Raw genomic sequence first — 21,298 nt, 5'->3', positions numbered from 1 at the left:
TATCGTTGCCACTTTCTGTTGTTTCCGTAGTACTATCAGTGCCACTTTCTGTTGTTTCTGTGGTACTTTCAGTGCCAATTTCAGTAGTCGTTGCATCTGTTGTTTCTGTGGTACTATCGGTGCCACTTTCTGTTGTTTCTGTAGTACTGTCAGTGCCAATTTCTGTGGTAGTAGCATCTGTTGTTTCTGTTGTACTATCGGTGTCACTTTCTGTTGTTTCTGTAGTACTATCGGTGCCACTTTCTGATGTTTCTGTAGTACTATCAGTGCCGCTTTCTGTGGTAGTAGCATCTGTTGTTTCTGCAGTACTATCGGTGCCACTTTCTGTTGTTTCTGAAGTACTGTCAGTGCCAATTTCTGTGGTAGTAGCATCTGTTGTTTCTGTGGTAATATCGGTGTCACTTTCTGTTGTTTCTGTAGTACTGTCAGTGCCAATTTCTGTGGTAGTAGCATCTGTTGTTTCTGTGGTACTATCGGTGTCACTTTCTTTTGTTTCTGTAGTACTGTCAGTGTCAATTTCTGTGGTAGTAGCATCTGTTGTTTCTGTGGTAATATCGGTGTCACTTTCTGTTGTTTCTGTAGTACTATCAGTGCCGCTTTCTGTGGTAGAAGCATCAGTTGTTTCTGTGGTACTATCGGTGCCACTTTCTGTTGTTTCTGTAGTACTATCGGTGCCACTTTCTGTTGTTTCTGTAGTACTATCAGTGCCACTTTCTGTGGTAGAAGCATCAGTTGTTTCTGTGGTACTATCGGTGCCACTTTCTGTTGTTTCCGTAGTACTATCAGTGCCACTTTCTGTGGTAGTAGCATCTGTTGTTTCTGTGGTACTATCGGTGTCACTTTCTGTTGTTTCTGTAGTACTGTCACTGCCAATTTCAGTGGTAGTAGCATCTGTTGTTTCTGTAGTACTATCGGTGCCACTCTCTGTTGTTTCTGTAGTACTATCGGTGCCACTTTCTGTTGTTTCTGTAGTACTTTCAGTGCCGCTTTCTGTGGTAGAAGCATCAGTTGTTTCTGTAGTACTATCGGTGCCACTTTCTGTTGTTTCTGTAGTACTATCAGTGCCGCTTTCTGTGGTAGCAGCATCTGTTGTTTCTGTGGTACTTTCAGTGCCAATTTCAGTAGTCGTTGCATCTGTTGTTTCTGTAGTACTATCGGTGTCATTTTCTGTTGTTTCTGTAGTACTGTCAGTGCCGCTTTCTGTGGTAGCAGCATCTGTTGTTTCTGTAGTACTATCGGTGCCACTTTCTGTTATTTCTGTAGTACTATCAGTGCCGCTTTCTGTGGTAGAAGCATCAGTTGTTTCTGTGGTACTATCGGTGCCACTTTCTGTTGTTTCCGTAGTACTATCAGTGCCACTTTCTGTTGTTTCTGTGGTACTTTCAGTGCCAATTTCAGTAGTCGTTGCATCTGTTGTTTCTGTAGTACTATCGGTGTCACTTTCTGTTGTTTCTGTGGTACTTTCTGTGCCAATTTCTGTTGTTTCTGTAGTACTGTCAGTGCCAATTTCTGTGGTAGTAGCATCTGTTGTTTCTGTAGTACTATCGGTGCCACTTTCTGTTGTTTCTGTAGTACTGTCAGTGCCAATTTCTGTGGTAGTAGCATCTGTTGTTTCTGTAGTACTATCAGTGCCACTTTCTGTTGTTTCTGTGGTACTTTCAGTGCCAATTTCAGTTGTCGTTGCATCTGTTGTTTCTGTGGTACTATCGGTGCCACTTTCTGTTGTTTCTGTAGTACCATCGGTGTCACTTTCTGTTGTTTCTGTAGTACTGTCAGTGCCAATTTCTGTGGTAGTAGCATCTGTTGTTTCTGTTGTACTATCGGTGTCACTTTCTGTGGCAGTAGCATATGTTATTTCTGTGGTACTATCGGTGTCACTTTCTGTGGTAGTAGCATCTTTTATTTCTGTGGTACTATCGGTGTCACTTTCTGTGGTAGTAGCATCTGCTGTTTCTGTAGTACTATCGGTGCCACTTTCTGTGGTAGTAGCATCTGTTGTTTCTGTGGTACTATCGGTGTGACTTTCTGTTGTTTCTGTAGTACTATCGGTGCCACTTTCTGCTGTTTCTGTAGTACTATCAGTGCCGCTTTCTGTGGTAGTAGCATCTGTTGTTTCTGTTGTACTATCGGTGTCACTTTCTGTGGTAGTAGCATCTGTTGTTTCTGTGGTACTATCGGTGTCACTTTCTGCGGTAGTAGCATCTGCTGTTTCTGTAGTACTGTCAGTGCCAATTTCTGTGGTAGTAGCATCTGTTGTTTCTGTTGTACTATCGGTGTCACTTTCTGTTGTTTCTGTAGTACTATCGGTGCCACTTTCTGTTGTTTCTGTAGTACTATCAGTGCCGCTTTCTGTGGTAGTAGCATCTGTTGTTTCTGTAGAACTATCGGTGCTACTTTCTGTTGTTTCTGTAGTACTATCGGTGCCACTTTCTGTTGTTTCTGTAGTACTGTCAGTGCCAATTTCTGTGGTAGTAGCATCTGTTATTTCTGTGGTACTATCGGTGTCACTTTCTGTTGTTTCTGTAGTACTGTCAGTGCCAATTTCTGTAGTAGTAGCATCTGTTGTTTCTGTGGTACTATCGGTGTCACTTTCTGTTGTTTCTGTAGTACTATCGGTGCCACTTTCTGTTGTTTCTGTAGTACTATCAGTGCCACTTTCTGTGGTAGAAGCATCAGTTGTTTCTGTGGTACTATCGGTGCCACTTTCTGTTGTTTCCGTAGTACTATCAGTGCCACTTTCTGTGGTAGTAGCATCTGTTGTTTCTGTGGTACTATCGGTGTCACTTTCTGTTGTTTCTGTAGTACTGTCACTGCCAATTTCAGTGGTAGTAGCATCTGTTGTTTCTGTAGTACTATCGGTGCCACTCTCTGTTGTTTCTGTAGTACTATCGGTGCCACTTTCTGTTGTTTCTGTAGTACTTTCAGTGCCGCTTTCTGTGGTAGAAGCATCAGTTGTTTCTGTAGTACTATCGGTGCCACTTTCTGTTGTTTCTGTAGTACTATCAGTGCCGCTTTCTGTGGTAGCAGAATCTGTTGTTTCTGTGGTACTTTCAGTGCCAATTTCAGTAGTCGTTGCATCTGTTGTTTCTGTAGTACTATCGGTGTCATTTTCTGTTGTTTCTGTAGTACTGTCAGTGCCGCTTTCTGTGGTAGCAGCATCTGTTGTTTCTGTAGTACTATCGGTGCCACTTTCTGTTGTTTCTGTAGTACTATCAGTGCCGCTTTCTGTGGTAGAAGCATCAGTTGTTTCTGTGGTACTATCGGTGCCACTTTCTGTTGTTTCCGTAGTACTATCAGTGCCACTTTCTGTTGTTTCTGTAGTACTTTCAGTGCCAATTTCAGTAGTCGTTGCATCTGTTGTTTCTGTAGTACTATCAGTGCCACTTTCTGTTGTTTCTGTGGTACTTTCAGTGCCAATTTCAGTAGTCGTTGCATCTGTTGTTTCTGTAGTACTATCGGTGTCACTTTCTGTTGTTTCTGTGGTACTTTCTGTGCCAATTTCAGTAGTCGTTGCATCTGTTGTTTCTGTTGTACTATCGGTGTCACTTTCTGTTGTTTCTGTAGTACTATCAGTGCCGCTTTCTGTGGTAGTAGCATCTGTTGTTTCTGCAGTACTATCGGTGCCACTTTCTGTTGTTTCTGAAGTACTGTCAGTGTCAATTTCTGTGGTAGTAGCATCTGTTGTTTCTGTTGTACTATCGGTGTCACTTTCTGTTGTTTCTGTAGTACTATGGGTGCCACTTTCTGTTATTTCTGTAGTACTATCAGTGCCGCTTTCTGTTGTAGAAGCATCAGTTGTTTCTGTGGTACTATCGTTGCCACTTTCTGTTGTTTCCGTAGTACTATCAGTGCCACTTTCTGTTGTTTCTGTGGTACTTTCAGTGCCAATTTCAGTAGTCGTTGCATCTGTTGTTTCTGTGGTACTATCGGTGCCACTTTCTGTTGTTTCTGTAGTACTGTCAGTGCCAATTTCTGTGGTAGTAGCATCTGTTGTTTCTGTTGTACTATCGGTGTCACTTTCTGTTGTTTCTGTAGTACTATCGGTGCCACTTTCTGATGTTTCTGTAGTACTATCAGTGCCGCTTTCTGTGGTAGTAGCATCTGTTGTTTCTGCAGTACTATCGGTGCCACTTTCTGTTGTTTCTGAAGTACTGTCAGTGCCAATTTCTGTGGTAGTAGCATCTGTTGTTTCTGTGGTAATATCGGTGTCACTTTCTGTTGTTTCTGTAGTACTGTCAGTGCCAATTTCTGTGGTAGTAGCATCTGTTGTTTCTGTGGTACTATCGGTGTCACTTTCTTTTGTTTCTGTAGTACTGTCAGTGTCAATTTCTGTGGTAGTAGCATCTGTTGTTTCTGTGGTAATATCGGTGTCACTTTCTGTTGTTTCTGTAGTACTATCAGTGCCGCTTTCTGTGGTAGAAGCATCAGTTGTTTCTGTGGTACTATCGGTGCCACTTTCTGTTGTTTCTGTAGTACTATCGGTGCCACTTTCTGTTGTTTCTGTAGTACTATCAGTGCCACTTTCTGTGGTAGAAGCATCAGTTGTTTCTGTGGTACTATCGGTGCCACTTTCTGTTGTTTCCGTAGTACTATCAGTGCCACTTTCTGTGGTAGTAGCATCTGTTGTTTCTGTGGTACTATCGGTGTCACTTTCTGTTGTTTCTGTAGTACTGTCACTGCCAATTTCAGTGGTAGTAGCATCTGTTGTTTCTGTAGTACTATCGGTGCCACTCTCTGTTGTTTCTGTAGTACTATCGGTGCCACTTTCTGTTGTTTCTGTAGTACTTTCAGTGCCGCTTTCTGTGGTAGAAGCATCAGTTGTTTCTGTAGTACTATCGGTGCCACTTTCTGTTGTTTCTGTAGTACTATCAGTGCCGCTTTCTGTGGTAGCAGCATCTGTTGTTTCTGTGGTACTTTCAGTGCCAATTTCAGTAGTCGTTGCATCTGTTGTTTCTGTAGTACTATCGGTGTCATTTTCTGTTGTTTCTGTAGTACTGTCAGTGCCGCTTTCTGTGGTAGCAGCATCTGTTGTTTCTGTAGTACTATCGGTGCCACTTTCTGTTATTTCTGTAGTACTATCAGTGCCGCTTTCTGTGGTAGAAGCATCAGTTGTTTCTGTGGTACTATCGGTGCCACTTTCTGTTGTTTCCGTAGTACTATCAGTGCCACTTTCTGTTGTTTCTGTGGTACTTTCAGTGCCAATTTCAGTAGTCGTTGCATCTGTTGTTTCTGTAGTACTATCGGTGTCACTTTCTGTTGTTTCTGTGGTACTTTCTGTGCCAATTTCTGTTGTTTCTGTAGTACTGTCAGTGCCAATTTCTGTGGTAGTAGCATCTGTTGTTTCTGTAGTACTATCGGTGCCACTTTCTGTTGTTTCTGTAGTACTGTCAGTGCCAATTTCTGTGGTAGTAGCATCTGTTGTTTCTGTAGTACTATCAGTGCCACTTTCTGTTGTTTCTGTGGTACTTTCAGTGCCAATTTCAGTTGTCGTTGCATCTGTTGTTTCTGTGGTACTATCGGTGCCACTTTCTGTTGTTTCTGTAGTACCATCGGTGTCACTTTCTGTTGTTTCTGTAGTACTGTCAGTGCCAATTTCTGTGGTAGTAGCATCTGTTGTTTCTGTTGTACTATCGGTGTCACTTTCTGTGGCAGTAGCATATGTTATTTCTGTGGTACTATCGGTGTCACTTTCTGTGGTAGTAGCATCTTTTATTTCTGTGGTACTATCGGTGTCACTTTCTGTGGTAGTAGCATCTGCTGTTTCTGTAGTACTATCGGTGCCACTTTCTGTGGTAGTAGCATCTGTTGTTTCTGTGGTACTATCGGTGTGACTTTCTGTTGTTTCTGTAGTACTATCGGTGCCACTTTCTGCTGTTTCTGTAGTACTATCAGTGCCGCTTTCTGTGGTAGTAGCATCTGTTGTTTCTGTTGTACTATCGGTGTCACTTTCTGTGGTAGTAGCATCTGTTGTTTCTGTGGTACTATCGGTGTCACTTTCTGCGGTAGTAGCATCTGCTGTTTCTGTAGTACTGTCAGTGCCAATTTCTGTGGTAGTAGCATCTGTTGTTTCTGTTGTACTATCGGTGTCACTTTCTGTTGTTTCTGTAGTACTATCGGTGCCACTTTCTGTTGTTTCTGTAGTACTATCAGTGCCGCTTTCTGTGGTAGTAGCATCTGTTGTTTCTGTAGAACTATCGGTGCTACTTTCTGTTGTTTCTGTAGTACTATCGGTGCCACTTTCTGTTGTTTCTGTAGTACTGTCAGTGCCAATTTCTGTGGTAGTAGCATCTGTTATTTCTGTGGTACTATCGGTGTCACTTTCTGTTGTTTCTGTAGTACTGTCAGTGCCAATTTCTGTAGTAGTAGCATCTGTTGTTTCTGTGGTACTATCGGTGTCACTTTCTGTTGTTTCTGTAGTACTATCGGTGCCACTTTCTGTTGTTTCTGTAGTACTATCAGTGCCACTTTCTGTGGTAGAAGCATCAGTTGTTTCTGTGGTACTATCGGTGCCACTTTCTGTTGTTTCCGTAGTACTATCAGTGCCACTTTCTGTGGTAGTAGCATCTGTTGTTTCTGTGGTACTATCGGTGTCACTTTCTGTTGTTTCTGTAGTACTGTCACTGCCAATTTCAGTGGTAGTAGCATCTGTTGTTTCTGTAGTACTATCGGTGCCACTCTCTGTTGTTTCTGTAGTACTATCGGTGCCACTTTCTGTTGTTTCTGTAGTACTTTCAGTGCCGCTTTCTGTGGTAGAAGCATCAGTTGTTTCTGTAGTACTATCGGTGCCACTTTCTGTTGTTTCTGTAGTACTATCAGTGCCGCTTTCTGTGGTAGCAGAATCTGTTGTTTCTGTGGTACTTTCAGTGCCAATTTCAGTAGTCGTTGCATCTGTTGTTTCTGTAGTACTATCGGTGTCATTTTCTGTTGTTTCTGTAGTACTGTCAGTGCCGCTTTCTGTGGTAGCAGCATCTGTTGTTTCTGTAGTACTATCGGTGCCACTTTCTGTTATTTCTGTAGTACTATCAGTGCCGCTTTCTGTGGTAGAAGCATCAGTTGTTTCTGTGGTACTATCGGTGCCACTTTCTGTTGCTTCCGTAGTACTATCAGTGCCACTTTCTGTTGTTTCTGTGGTACTTTCAGTGCCAATTTCAGTAGTCGTTGCATCTGTTGTTTCTGTAGTACTATCGGTGTCACTTTCTGTTGTTTCTGTGGTACTTTCTGTGCCAATTTCTGTTGTTTCTGTAGTACTGTCAGTGCCAATTTCTGTGGTAGTAGCATCTGTTGTTTCTGTAGTACTATCGGTGCCACTTTCTGTTGTTTCTGTAGTACTGTCAGTGCCAATTTCTGTGGTAGTAGCATCTGTTGTTTCTGTAGTACTATCAGTGCCACTTTCTGTTGTTTCTGTGGTACTTTCAGTGCCAATTTCAGTAGTCGTTGCATCTGTTGTTTCTGTAGTACTATCGGTGTCACTTTCTGTTGTTTCTGTGGTACTTTCTGTGCCAATTTCTGTTGTTTCTGTAGTACTGTCAGTGCCAATTTCTGTGGTAGTAGCATCTGTTGTTTCTGTAGTACTATCGGTGCCACTTTCTGTTGTTTCTGTAGTACTGTCAGTGCCAATTTCTGTGGTAGTAGCATCTGTTGTTTCTGTAGTACTATCAGTGCCACTTTCTGTTGTTTCTGTGGTACTTTCAGTGCCAATTTCAGTTGTCGTTGCATCTGTTGTTTCTGTGGTACTATCGGTGCCACTTTCTGTTGTTTCTGTAGTACCATCGGTGTCACTTTCTGTTGTATCTGTAGTACTGTCAGTGCCAATTTCTGTGGTAGTAGCATCTGTTGTTTCTGTTGTACTATCGGTGTCACTTTCTGTGGCAGTAGCATCTGTTATTTCTGTGGTACTATCGGTGTCACTTTCTGTGGTAGTAGCATCTGCTGTTTCTGTAGTACTATCGGTGCCACTTTCTGTGGTAGTAGCATCTTTTATTTCTGTGGTACTATCGGTGTCACTTTCTGTGGTAGTAGCATCTGCTGTTTCTGTAGTACTATCGGTGCCACTTTCTGTGGTAGTAGCATCTGTTGTTTCTGTGGTACTATCGGTGTGACTTTCTGTTGTTTCTGTAGTACTATCGGTGCCACTTTCTGCTGTTTCTGTAGTACTATCAGTGCCGCTTTCTGTGGTAGTAGCATCTGTTGTTTCTGTTGTACTATCGGTGTCACTTTCTGTGGTAGTAGCATCTGTTGTTTCTGTGGTACTATCGGTGTCACTTTCTGCGGTAGTAGCATCTGCTGTTTCTGTAGTACTGTCAGTGCCAATTTCTGTGGTAGTAGCATCTGTTGTTTCTGTTGTACTATCGGTGCCACTTTCTGTTGTTTCTGTAGTACTATCGGTGCCACTTTCTGTTGTTTCTGTAGTACTGTCAGTGCCAATTTCTGTGGTAGTAGCATCTGTTATTTCTGTGGTACTATCGGTGTCACTTTCTGTTGTTTCTGTAGTACTGTCAGTGCCAATTTCTGTAGTAGTAGCATCTGTTGTTTCTGTGGTACTATCGGTGTCACTTTCTGTTGTTTCTGTAGTACTATCGGTGCCACTTTCTGTGGTAGAAGCATCAGTTGTTTCTGTAGTACTATCAGTGCCACTTTCTGTGGTAGAAGCATCAGTTGTTTCTGTGGTACTATCGGTGCCACTTTCTGTTGTTTCCGTAGTACTATCAGTGCCACTTTCTGTGGTAGTAGCATCTGTTGTTTCTGTGGTACTATCGGTGTCACTTTCTGTTGTTTCTGTAGTACTGTCACTGCCAATTTCTGTGGTAGTAGCATCTGTTGTTTCTGTAGTAATATCGGTGCCACTCTCTGTTGTTTCTGTAGTACTGTCAGTGCCGCTTTCTGTGGTAGCAGCATCAGTTGTTTCTGTAGTACTATCGGTGCCACTTTCTGTTGTTTCTGTAGTACTTTCAGTGCCGCTTTCTGTGGTAGAAGCATCAGTTGTTTCTGTAGTACTATCGGTGCCACTTTCTGTTGTTTCTGTAGTACTATCAGTGCCGCTTTCTGTGGTAGAAGCATCAGTTGTTTCTGTGGTACTTTCAGTGCCAATTTCAGTAGTCGTTGCATCAGTTGTTTCTGTAGTACTATCGGTGCCACTTTCTGTTGTTTCTGTAGTACTTTCAGTGCCGCTTTCTGTGGTAGAAGCATCAGTTGTTTCTGTAGTACTATCGGTGCCACTTTCTGTTGTTTCTGTAGTACTGTCAGTGCCGCTTTCTGTGGTAGAAGCATCAGTTGTTTCTGTGGTACTATCGGTGCCACTTTCTGTTGTTTCCGTAGTACTATCAGTGTCACTTTCTGTTGTTTCTGTGGTACTTTCTGTGCCAATTTCAGTAGTCGTTGCATCTGTTGTTTCTGTAGTACTATCGGTGCCACTTTCTGTTGTTTCTGTAGTACTATCAGTGCCGCTTTCTGTGTTAGAAGCATCTGTTGTTTCTGTAGTACTATCGGTGTCACTTTCTGTTGTTTCTGTAGTACTGTCAGTGCCAATTTCTGTGGTAGTAGCATTTGTTGTTTCTATGGTACTATCGGTGTCACTTTCTGTTGTTTCTGTAGTACTATCGGTGCCACTTTCTGTTGTTTCTGTAGTACTACCAGTGTCACTTTCTGTGGTAGAAGCATCAGTTGTTTCTGTGGTACTATCGGTGCCACTTTCTGTTGTTGCCGAAGTACTATCAGTGCCACTTTCTGTGGTAGAAGCATCTGCTGTCTCTGTAGTACTATCGGTGTCACTTTCTGTTGTTTCTGTAGTACTGTCAGTGCCAATTTCTGTGGTAGTAGCATCTGTTGTTTCTGTGGTACTATCGGTGTCACTTTCTGTTGTTTCTGTAGTACTGTCAGTGCCAATTTCTGTGGTAGTAGCATCTGTTGTTTCTGTAGTACTATCGGTGCCACTCTCTGATGTTTCTGTAGTAGTGTCAGTGCCGCTTTCTGTGGTAGAAGCATCAGTTGTTTCTGTAGTACTATCGGTGCCACTTTCTGTTGTTTCTGTAGTACTATCAGTAGTCGTTGCATCTGTTGTTTCTGAAGTACTATCGGTGTCACTTTCTGTTGTTTCTGTAGTACTTTCAGTGCCAATTTCAGTAGTCGTTGCATCTGTTGTTTCTGTAGTACTATCGGTGTCACTTTCTGTTGCTTCTGTGGTACTTTCAGTGCCAATTTCAGTAGTCGTTGCATCTGTTGTTTCTGTGGTACTATCGGTGCCACTTTCTGTTGTTTCTGTAGTACTATCGGTGTCACTTTCTGTTGTTTCTGTAGTACTATCAGTGCCGCTTTCTGTGGTAGAAGCATCAGTTGTTTCTGTGGTACTATTGGTGTCACTTTCTGTTGTTTCCGTAGTACTGTCAGTGCCAATTTCTGTGGTAGTAGCATCTGTTGTTTCTGTAGTACTATCGGTGTCACTTACTGTTATTTCTGTAGTACTGTCAGTGCCAATTTCTGTGGTAGTAGCATCTGTTGTTTCTGTAGTACTATCGGTGCCACTCTCTGTTTTTTCTGTAGTACTGTCATTTCCGCTTTCTGTGGTAGCAGCATCTGTTGTTTCTGTAGTACTATCGTTGCCACTTTCTGTTGTTTCTGTAGTACTGTCAGTGCCAATTTCTGTGGTAGTAGCATCTGTTGTTTCTGTAGTACTATCGGTGCCACTTTCTGTTATTTCTGTAGTACTATCAGTGCCGCTTTCTGTGGTAGAAGCATTTGTTGTCTCTGTAGTACTATCGGTGTCACTTTCTGTGGTTTCTGTGGTACTTTCAGTGCCAATTTCAGTAGTCGTTGCATCTGTTGTTTCTGTAGTACTATAGGTGCCACTCTCTGTTGCTTCTGTAGTACTATCAGTGCCACTTCCTGTGTTAGAAGCATCAGTTGTTTCTGAGGTAATTTCCGTGCCACTTTCTGTTGTTGCTGTAGTACTATCGGTGTCACTTTCTGTTGTTTCTGTAGCACTCTCAGTGCCAATTTCTGTGGTAGTAGCTTCTGCTGTTTCTGTGGTACTATCGGGGCCACTCTCTGTTGTTTCTGTAGTACTATCGGTGTCACTTTCTGTTGTTTCTGTAGTACTGTCCGTGCCAATTTCTGTGGTAGTAGCATCTGTTGTTTCTGTAGTACTATCGGTGCCACTCTCTGTTGTTTCTGTAGTACTGTCAGTGCCGCTTTCTGTGGTAGCAGCATCTGTTGTTTCTGTAGTACTATCGGTGCCACTTTCTGTTATTTCTGTAGTACTGTCAGTGCCGCTTTCTGTGGTAGCAGCATCTGTTGTTTCTGTAGTACTATCGGTGCCACTTTCTGTTATTTCTGTAGTACTATCGGTGCCACTTTCTGTTGTTTCTGTAGTACTTTCAGTGCCGCTTTCTGTGGTAGAAGCATCAGTTGTTTCTGTAGTACTATCGGTGCCACTTTCTGTTGTTTCTGTAGTACTATCAGTGCCGCTTTCTGTGGTAGAAGCATCAGTTGTTTCTGTGGTACTTTCAGTGCCAATTTCAGTAGTCGTTGCATCAGTTGTTTCTGTAGTACTATCGGTGCCACTTTCTGTTGTTTCTGTAGTACTTTCAGTGCCGCTTTCTGTGGTAGAAGCATCAGTTGTTTCTGTAGTACTATCGGTGCCACTTTCTGTTGTTTCTGTAGTACTGTCAGTGCCGCTTTCTGTGGTAGAAGCATCAGTTGTTTCTGTAGTACTATCGGTGCCACTTTCTGTTGTTTCCGTAGTACTATCAGTGTCACTTTCTGTTGTTTCTGTGGTACTTTCTGTGCCAATTTCAGTAGTCGTTGCATCTGTTGTTTCTGTAGTACTATCGGTGCCACTTTCTGTTGTTTCTGTAGTACTATCAGTGCCGCTTTCTGTGTTAGAAGCATCTGTTGTTTCTGTAGTACTATCGGTGTCACTTTCTGTTGTTTCTGTAGTACTGTCAGTGCCAATTTCTGTGGTAGTAGCATTTGTTGTTTCTGTAGTACTATCGGTGCCACTCTCTGTTGTTTCTGTAGTACTATCAGTGCCAATTTCGGTAGTCGTTGCATCTGTTGTTTCTGTAGTACTATCAGTGCCACTTTCTGTGGTAGAAGCATCAGTTATTTCTGTGGTAATTTCCGTGCCACTTGCATTTGTTGTCTCTGTACTACTATCGGTGTCACTTTCTGTGGTTTCTGTGGTACTTTCAGTGCCAATTTCAGTAGTCGTTGCGTCTGTGGTTTCTGTAGTACTATAGGTGCCACTATCTGTTGCTTCTGTAGTACTATCAGTGCCAATTTCTGTGTTAGAAGCATCAGTTGTTTCTGTGGTAATTTCCGTGCCACTTTCTGTTGTTTTTGTAGTACTATTGGTGTCACTTTCTGTTGTTTCTGTAGTTCTGTCAGTGCCGCTTTCTGTGGTAGTAGCATCTGTTGTTTTTGTAGTATTATCGGTGCCACTTTCTGTTGTTTCTGTAGTACTGTCAGTGCCGCTTTCTGTGGCAGTAGCATCTGTTGTTTCTGTGGTACTATCGGTGCCACTTTCTGTTATTTCTGTAGTACTATCAGTGCCAATTTCGGTATTTGTTGCATCTGTTGTTTCTGTAGTACTATCAGTGCCACTTTCTGTGGTAGAGGCATCAGTTATTTCTGTGGTAATTTCCGTGCCATTTTCTGTTGTTTCTGTAGTCCTGTCAGTACCAATTTCTGTGGTAGTAGCATCTGTTGTTTCTGTAGTACTATCGGTGCCACTCTCTGTTGTTTCTGTAGTACTATCAGTGCCACTTTCTGTGGTAGAAGCATCAGTTGTTTCTGTGGTAATTTCCGTGCCACTTTCTGTTGTTTCTGTAGTACTATCAGTGCCAATTTCGGTAGTCGTTGCATCTGTTGTTTCTGTAGTACTATCGGTGTCACTTTCTGTTGTTTCTGTAGTCCTGTCAGTACCAATTTCTGTGGTAGTAGCATCTGTTGTTTCTGTAGTACTATCGGTGCCACTCTCTGTTGTTTCTGTAGTACTATCAGTGCCAATTTCGGTAGTCGTTGCATCTGTTGTTTCTGTAGTACTATCGGTGTCACTTTCTGTTGTTTCTGTAGTCCTGTCAGTACCAATTTCTGTGGTAGTAGCATCTGTTGTTTCTGTAGTACTATCGGTGCCACTCTCTGTTGTTTCTGTAGTACTATCAGTGCCACTTTCTGTGGTAGAAGCATCAGTTGTTTCTGTGGTAATTTCCGTGCCACTTTCTGTTGTTTCTGTAGTACTATCAGTGCCAATTTCGGTAGTCGTTGCATCTGTTGTTTCTGTAGTACTATCGGTGTCACTTTCTGTTGTTTCTGTAGTACTGTCAGTGCCGCTTTCTGTGGTAGTAGCATCTGTTGTTTCTGTGGTACTATCGGTGCCACTTTCTGTTGTTTCTGTAGTACTATCAGTGCCAATTTCGGTAGTCGTTGCATCTGTTGTTTCTGTAGTACTATCGGTGCCACTCTCTGTGGTTTCTGTAGTACTATCGGTGCCACCTTCTGTTGTCTCTGTAGTACTCTCGGTGCCACTCTCTGTTGTTTCCGTAGTACTGTCAGTGCCGCTTTCTGTGGTAGAAGCATCTGTTGTTTCTGTAGTACTATCGGTGCCGCTCTCTGTTGTTTCTGTAGTACTATCGGTGCCACTTTCTGTTGTTTCTGGAGTGCTAACCGTGCCACTTTCTGTTGTTTCTGCAGTACTATCTGTTACAATTTCGGTGGTAGTATCATCTGCGGTTTCTGTTGTACTGACAGTGACTATATCGGTGGTTGATTCGTCTGTAGTAATTTCTTGTGTGTCAATTTCTATTGAAGTAGGATTTGTACTTTCTGTTGCGCTATCACTAACTGACTCTGATAGCAGCCTATTTGTGTTGTCTGTTAAAAACACATCAGTTATACTGGCATCACTTTGTGTCAACTGAACACTTCGCTTAGATCTATTTGGGTTTTTGTTTTCTATATTACAGTGTATTATTTGTGGATATTTTTGCTTATACGTTATACATAACTGATTTGCATATTTTTGTTCAACACATTGCCTGGCTATTTTTATTTCCTCACCTAAAATTATTGGTTTTAGTTTTATGATATCATTTTAGCTTATATCGAACTACTAACCATCCCTGTATACAACTTCGAGGCATTTTAGGTCAGCCCCTTCACTGAAATGTTTTAAGCTGCACTTGCAGTTAATTACAGACTCATTATCTTCACTGGTACATCCTGAAAATAAAAGAAATATACATTATTTTTCATATATATATATTTTTTTTATTTTTGGTTTACGAATCTCGGTTAAATAGAGTTGATGACGGTTTTTGGGAATTGGATCTGTCCTACTGGAAATCAAACGACGATATTTGCCTTATTGCCTTTTATCTGAGTGTTCCCGTGTTTGTCTCCAACTGTGTTTAGTGAAAACAACGTAACACAAATTGAAGAAAACAGCGTGCCAGAATAAATTTTGCAAAACGTCGGCTAAACAAGTTATTTTTTTTTTTATATTTTTTTTTTCACTTAAGATTTAGAGCCTTTCAATGTTACTTATGTGTTAGTTTGCAACCGTAAGTGGCTACCTCCGCGATTTTACTCTAGAGAGCTTCTTTTTAAAATACAGCTAGGAGAGGTGGACAAGGCAGCTTCAATCTATCACATACTACCGTGTTTTGCCAGGACACACCCCTGGGAATGGCTCCAGAGATCTGTATCGTCAGCAAAGTTAGCACAATGTGATGGAGAGTCGATGGAGAACCCAAAAAAATTGTCTAGCTCAGGGCAGCGTACCAGCACCAATACTGTTCAACTGTAACACTTCAAACGATTTAAAGTGATGAAAACAGTGGACAACGAAGCCCTGCAGATCTCTGAAGATAAGTTGCTTTACTATACAGGGACCACAAAAGAGAGCAAATACTTTCCTCAAAAGTGATGTGATATAGTGACCTATGTGACTGCTAGTTTTATTATATCCTTCTGTATACCATAGTGTTTAAGTGGTCTTATATTGTATGATGTTAATAAAAAGGCATTTATTATAAGTGATTATCAATGTTTTTTCTCTAGTTCTGCAGGGTAAGGTAAGTACTGATATTTAATTAGCTCTATTAGTTAACTTGAGCCGCCTTAGCCCATTTCTGTTCAATCTCTTAATGGGCAGAATTATAGAGGAAGTATCATCACTAAATATGGGATACCGAATGGGACAGAATGAAAGAATCAGCATGGTATGCTACGCCGATGATGCAGCCATTTTCGCGGAAACGGAGGACTATCTACAGAGACAACTGCACAAATTTTGCCAGGTCAGCCAAACGATGAACATGACCATATCTATAGAAAAAATGAAAAGCATAACCTTTGCTAAAGATCACGTAAGATGTAAGCTGGTAGTTCAGGACAAAATCATCGAGCAAGTCTCCCAACTTTGTAACGAAGTTACTAAGTTTTACCGTTTTCTTAATTAAACCGATCAACCGGAATCATCATTTTAATAACTTGAGTTCCAACAGTCGGATTTTCTCCGTTCTTGTCAGTTTAGGTTCGGGACGTCGGTTACTTTTCGTTAGGGTCATAGCGATGTGTCGCGGAAAACCGCTAATTGATAAATGCGTGGTTAATAAGTTTTACGCGGCCGAATGTTCAGCGGCTATAGTACCGCAGTTAACCTGCAAAGGCGTCCTGCCGGCACCCAGTGTGTGGCAGTGCGCGCGGTTCCGGTCCCCCATACATGGTACGTAGGTGAGTGGGAGATTGCAGGAAATAAAACTGGCCTGCACGTGGCAAACGGCCTCTTCCACCTGCGGTCAGCGTCCGAACCAGACAACCTGCTCCGACTCGAGATCCGACTAGCAGTAAGTACCATTCAACCACGTGTACCGGTACGGCATCTGTTCTGGGCCTATACCGCAATACCTGTCCGTTCCTTTTGATTTTCCCCAGTATTTAGTACACCGTAGTTAGCCGTCGTGGACTCGTAATGACCCGGCGGATTTTTCCCCAGTAATTAGCACACCGTAGCTAGCCGTCGTGGACTCGTAATGATCCGGCGGATTTTTCCCCAGTAATTAGTACACCGTAGCTAGCCGTCGTGGACTCGTAATGACCCGGCGGATTTTTCCCCAGTAATTAGTACACCGTAGCTAGCCGTCGTGGACTCGTAATGACCCGGCGGATTTTTCCCCAGTAATTAGTACACCGTAGCTAGCCGTCGTGGACTCGTAATGACCCGGCGGATTTTTCCCCAGTAATTAGTACACCGTAGCTAGCTGTCGTGGACTCGTATTGACCCGACGGATTTCCCCAGTAATTAGTATACCGTAGCTAGCACCCGGATTTCTCCTGTTCTTAACCGCCAGGACAGCTGCCGTAGACACCGTTAACGTGTACACCTTTTATTTGACCGCTTTTATTGGTACGTTTAACTGCTTTGTCACCCGCGTCCCGACTTACACGCTTTAGGTTGAAATTGACCACTTAAACAAAGTTACACGCTCTCTCTCATATTTATACTTGCTTTTGTTTCTGTTAAGACTTAAGATACCGTTAGGGTACCGACTTTTGTTTTTCCGATTGGTTCTGTTCGTTAACCACCGTAGGTCCGTAGTCATATTTTTTTTTGGTTAAGTGTGTCAGAGTGTTAATTTCTGTTTAGTTTATTTGGAAACACGACCCGGTGAGCTTGTAAATTTACTTTTGTCTTTCATTGGGCCTGTCAGCCTTGCAAAACCTTAGCGCCCGCTTTCCTTCTTCGACTGTCTTAAAAGTTACCCCGGTAGACGGAGCGTTTTCCTGGTTTACGCTCCGCGGTTATTTGAAACCAGGTGGCGCCCGAGGCAATTAAAATCAGACTAGTGTCAAAAGGGGTATTTAATTTGCATCCCCAACAAAAGAGCGTCACAACTTAAATATCTGGGTATGGATCTGTCGAGTTATCACGACCCAGTGAAGGACCTAAGAAGCCCTATCAACAAAGCGACTGTCATGTCAGGCTGCTTAAGGCAGATAATATGGGCGAACGAATACATGCGAAAGGATAACAAGGTCAGGATCTATAAGACTTGTATCAGGCCAACCACGACATACGGAATAGAAACCAGAGAAGAAACCAACAAAACGAAAATAATGCTTCGAGTAGCCGAAATGAGAACGCTCAGTACTATAATGGGAAAAACAAGAATAGACCGAATTAGGAACACTCTGACTTTATTTATTTTAGATTAGGGGAACAATGTGGGGTGCAAGACATCGTAAGATCAAAGAAAAAGATATTGGTACGCTCACGAGAGAAGAATGGAAGAGGGAAAACTGCCACGCATCGCACTTGAAGGGGAAAAACAGGAAGGACCACCTAAGAGATGAAAGGACAGCTGCCAGTCCCTCCCAGGAACTGTTCCAGAGAAACTGATCGATCGCCACTCTTTATTTGGACGCGAAGGACACATAGGAAGATTAAAGTCAAGAAACCGCTTTGCTATCTGCTGCTTTCTGAGCACCCCACTGGATAAACCACTCGCATTCTACCCAATAGCACCCCCGTAAAGACCAACCTTGTTGGAGAGAAATGAGGATAAGTGCAACTGTGGGGCTGTACAAGATATGGAGCACCTACTAAACAGCCAAAATTGCCTTTATCAGTGCACCCTCGAACAAAACTGTAGACTGACAAGCCAGAACGTTGCCCAATACTGGGCAGAGAGACACGAAAAAGTAAAGTAAGTCGAGGAATACAAACAGTAAACCCCGATCAAATGATGGATCTTCGAGGTCAGCTCCTGGAGCTGTCAAGTGACAAGAAAAAATAGCTTAAATTAACTTGAAACTTACTAACTAACACTCTTGTTCAAGCAGAAGCGCTCTTAATAAAAGCTATCTATCTGCTGTTTGAAATGCATTGGAATATGTTGATGTACGTTCCAAAACGGTAAAAAATGTATAGACACCTTGCATGCCTGCTTAAGAAAAATAAAATATACCTTTGTTGGACAAATAGACACCAAAACAATAAATGTAATTAACTTGTGGAGCGAGCAATGGAGTAACTTCCAGAACCGACGTATTTTCTCACACAGCATACAGCAAAGGGAGAAATAATGGACGTATTATAAGGAAACAACAAACAAACTTGAATTTTTATGTGATGCAGAACCAGAGAAAAAAGAAAAGAACTTTTACACTTAGTAAGTAAGTAGGTAGCGCGCTGCGGATGGAGGTAGGTCTAATCACAGGACGCTACCTACATACAGAAATACATATCAGGATAATGAAGACTGAATACTTAAAAATAAAAACTAGCTTTCACTTACGCTAGCTTGCAAAAAAGATGTACTTTTTGCACTTGTTGCATAAATAACTATTCTTCTTATAGTAGAACAAATTCGTGGAGCTTGTAGTTATTGATATTTTCCTTGTAAGGTCTCTATACCCTAATTATTATCATCTCCTGTACTACTCGCGCCATTGAAATTTTTTAATTTGTACAAGTTAGTAGACCGTGGTTTTTCTTTCCTCAGTCATTCCCTAAGTGTGACAATAATACCAACCATAACATATGTCAACTCTAGTTTTGATTCAAGGCATATTATGTCATATTCCCAGGTTCTGTCTTTCCTGGAACGACGAACTGGACGGAATTACCAAAAACACGTTCACAATACGACTGGCAATGTGTTAGTGCAGTAATTGATGACAAAATAAGGTGGGCCATATCCTGCGGATGGAGGTAGGTCTAATCACAGGACGCTACCTACATACAGAAATACATATCAGGATAATGAAGACTGAATACTTAAAAATAAAAACTAGCTTTCACTTACGCTAGCTTGCAAAAAAGATGTACTTTTTGCACTTGTTGCATAAATAACTATTCTTCTTATAGTAGAACAAATTCGTGGAGCTTGTAGTTATTGATATTTTCCTTGTAAGGTCTCTATACCCTAATTATTATCATCTCCTGTACTACTCGCGCCATTGAAATTTTTTAATTTGTACAAGTTAGTAGACCGTGGTTTTTCTTTCCTCAGTCATTCCCTAAGTGTGACAATAATACCAACCATAACATATGTCAACTCTAGTTTTGATTCAAGGCATATTATGTCATATTCCCAGGTTCTGTCTTTCCTGGAACGACGAACTGGACGGAATTACCAAAAACACGTTCACAATACGACTGGCAATGTGTTAGTGCAGTAATTGATGACAAAATAAGGTGGGCCATATCCGACTTCAATGGGGAATGGACATTCTTATGCCGCACCTGGTTGGAGTATTCAGAGCGTCTTTAGCTCTGAGGTATATTCCCAGTAAGTGGAGAGAAGTACGACTGGTATTTATACCCAAACCAGGTAGGGTGGATTACACCTTACCAAAAGCATTCCGACGAATATCGTCGTATATATCGCTAGTACTAGAGTGCCACCAAGATTTAGCTAACGCTTCGGTAGATAACAATATTATCCTGAGATGGGTTAAAGGGCACGATAGGAGCAAAGGTAATCGCATTGCCGACTCTTTAGCCAAGTAAGCGGCTGGACTAAAAATTTTAGGACCCAGTGACACCTACGGCCTGATGACTTCGACAATTACGGAGGATGGGATGGAATCAAAGGATGAAGTGCTGGCGACAAAGAAATATTTGGCGATGACCAGGAAAAACCTACGTTTAACAGTAGAATTTCTGACTGGCCACTGTCAACTAAGGAAATACCTCCATACTATGGGGCTAGAGGACACACCTCTATGTAGGATGTGTGAACAGGAAGATGAAACTGTCGGGCATGTCTTATGCGAGTGTCCGGAGTTATCGTCAATAAGAGAATGTGTGTTCGGTGAGTCTTGGCCTACACCTGCCGACATAAAAGAGATGCCCCCTAGTGACCTTCCTGGGAAAGGTAGGATGGACGGTGACCTAGGTGGACAACTCGGGAGGATGTACAATGGGTCACATGTGGCCTAAGTGCTGTGGGTCTACACTCACCCTCCCCACTCTACAGATACAGGATACCAACCATAACATATATCAACTCTAGTTTTGATTCAAGGCATATTATGTTATATTTTTATCGACGATCAAAATATTTTAAATAAGTCGGCTAGATCTTACATTAAAGGAAATAGACAAACTTGGATTAATAAGTGTCAATAAAGGAGTGGTACCTCTTAATTAATTATTTTTACAAACGTCGTGACGTTATCAAATCAGGCTTGCGATAGCAAAAAGCTTTTAATCCTAAATTCTTAGATGCACCAATGAGTATTAAAAAGTTAAACAATTATTTTTTCTAACTTTGATATGTAAAGAGTTAGAAAGAGTTTGATCATAAAAAGGGTAGTAATCTTTTGTAGTTATGTAAAGAATTACTATACGTATTTAGTATACATATAAGTAATTTTTTCTAGCAATAATAGTTATTGTGCGTGTGTTATTACGAATTGTGCATAAAATTAGGTTATCTACTCCTACAAGGATATTAATTCCTTAACAGTTGAGAGAAGGGAATTACTACTGTCTGAACAGGTATGGAATCACATTCTATTCCTAACTGACTTGTACTTCTTTAACCTGCCTTTTAACTAGCACTTAAAGTTGTCTTATTGAAGTCAAATAACTCTCAAAAATGTTTTGAATATTTAATTTTTGTCATTGTTTCTCTACAAGATAAAATGGAAGCCATCATCATTTTGGTGAAACTTGATTTTTTTTCGACATTACCATGCTGCTACATTCACATTTTCAATAAACGCTTTCTGGATCGTCCGAAAAGTAAAAAATTTTAAAAAAAAATTGATGAAAAAATTTTGCACCACAAGAACGTGAAGAGATGCAACAAGATCTGGAAGATCAAAAGTTGGGTTAGATGTAAAAACTGTAGTAGTGGCTAAAATGGTAAAAAACACAACAATCTACTACCCAGATCAATGAAACCTGTAATGTTTCCAAAACTTCGGTAAAGAAACTTTTGAAACAAAATTAGGTCTCACACATACAAGAGGAGAGCTCTGCACCAACTGGTTGGAGATGACGACTTGAATTTTGCGAGATTATGGCAGAAGGAAAATATTGCAAATCTTTTGTAATTGAAACACATTTGTTTTAGTGATGAAAGCACTTTTTACGTGAATGAAACTAAATACCCAGAAGAGTGAGTGTCATACTCAATTATGGCCCCATATTTTTAAAAGAAAATTGAAATGGTCTTAGACTTCGAAATGCTACGAAACACCATCATGTATGAATGAAATTGTTGAGCAAAATCCAAATGAGTTTTACTTAGATGTAAAATTTCAACAAGATGGTGCCTTACCACACTAT

General features: G+C 41.4%; 2 protein-coding genes across 2 annotated transcripts in view; one reads left to right on the top strand and one right to left on the bottom strand.

Annotated features, from left to right (window-relative positions):
* The window catches only part of LOC145731918 (trissin receptor-like), a 394,457-nt gene that overhangs the window by 323,531 nt on the left and 49,628 nt on the right, over positions 1–21,298 (top strand). The window lies entirely within an intron of this gene.
* Positions 1–21,298, bottom strand: part of LOC145734816 (uncharacterized) — a 47,546-nt gene that overhangs the window by 8,237 nt on the left and 18,011 nt on the right. The window contains exons 2-19 of the mRNA XM_081988462.1: positions 14,110–14,214; positions 11,449–14,052; positions 11,173–11,292; positions 10,702–10,878; positions 10,297–10,578; positions 9,871–9,966; positions 9,631–9,828; positions 9,238–9,354; positions 8,764–8,880; positions 8,575–8,685; positions 8,413–8,532; positions 8,203–8,337; positions 7,768–8,031; positions 7,021–7,173; positions 5,935–6,897; positions 5,581–5,763; positions 2,125–2,292; positions 1,771–1,953 (exon numbers count right to left, since the gene is read on the bottom strand). Of these exons, the coding sequence (XP_081844588.1) occupies positions 1,771–1,953; positions 2,125–2,292; positions 5,581–5,763; positions 5,935–6,897; positions 7,021–7,173; positions 7,768–8,031; positions 8,203–8,337; positions 8,413–8,532; positions 8,575–8,685; positions 8,764–8,880; positions 9,238–9,354; positions 9,631–9,828; positions 9,871–9,966; positions 10,297–10,578; positions 10,702–10,878; positions 11,173–11,292; positions 11,449–14,052; positions 14,110–14,214 (6,096 nt within the window). The remainder of the gene's footprint in view (positions 1–1,770; positions 1,954–2,124; positions 2,293–5,580; positions 5,764–5,934; positions 6,898–7,020; positions 7,174–7,767; positions 8,032–8,202; positions 8,338–8,412; positions 8,533–8,574; positions 8,686–8,763; positions 8,881–9,237; positions 9,355–9,630; positions 9,829–9,870; positions 9,967–10,296; positions 10,579–10,701; positions 10,879–11,172; positions 11,293–11,448; positions 14,053–14,109; positions 14,215–21,298) is intronic.

This window comes from Ips typographus, linkage group LG1, assembly GCF_016097725.1.
Source record: "Ips typographus isolate SLU linkage group LG1, UJ_Ityp_2.0, whole genome shotgun sequence".
NCBI lineage: Eukaryota > Metazoa > Arthropoda > Insecta > Coleoptera > Curculionidae > Ips > Ips typographus.
The sequence above is the reverse complement of the archived record's forward strand: the minus strand, read 5'-3'. Positions and strand labels throughout refer to the sequence as shown.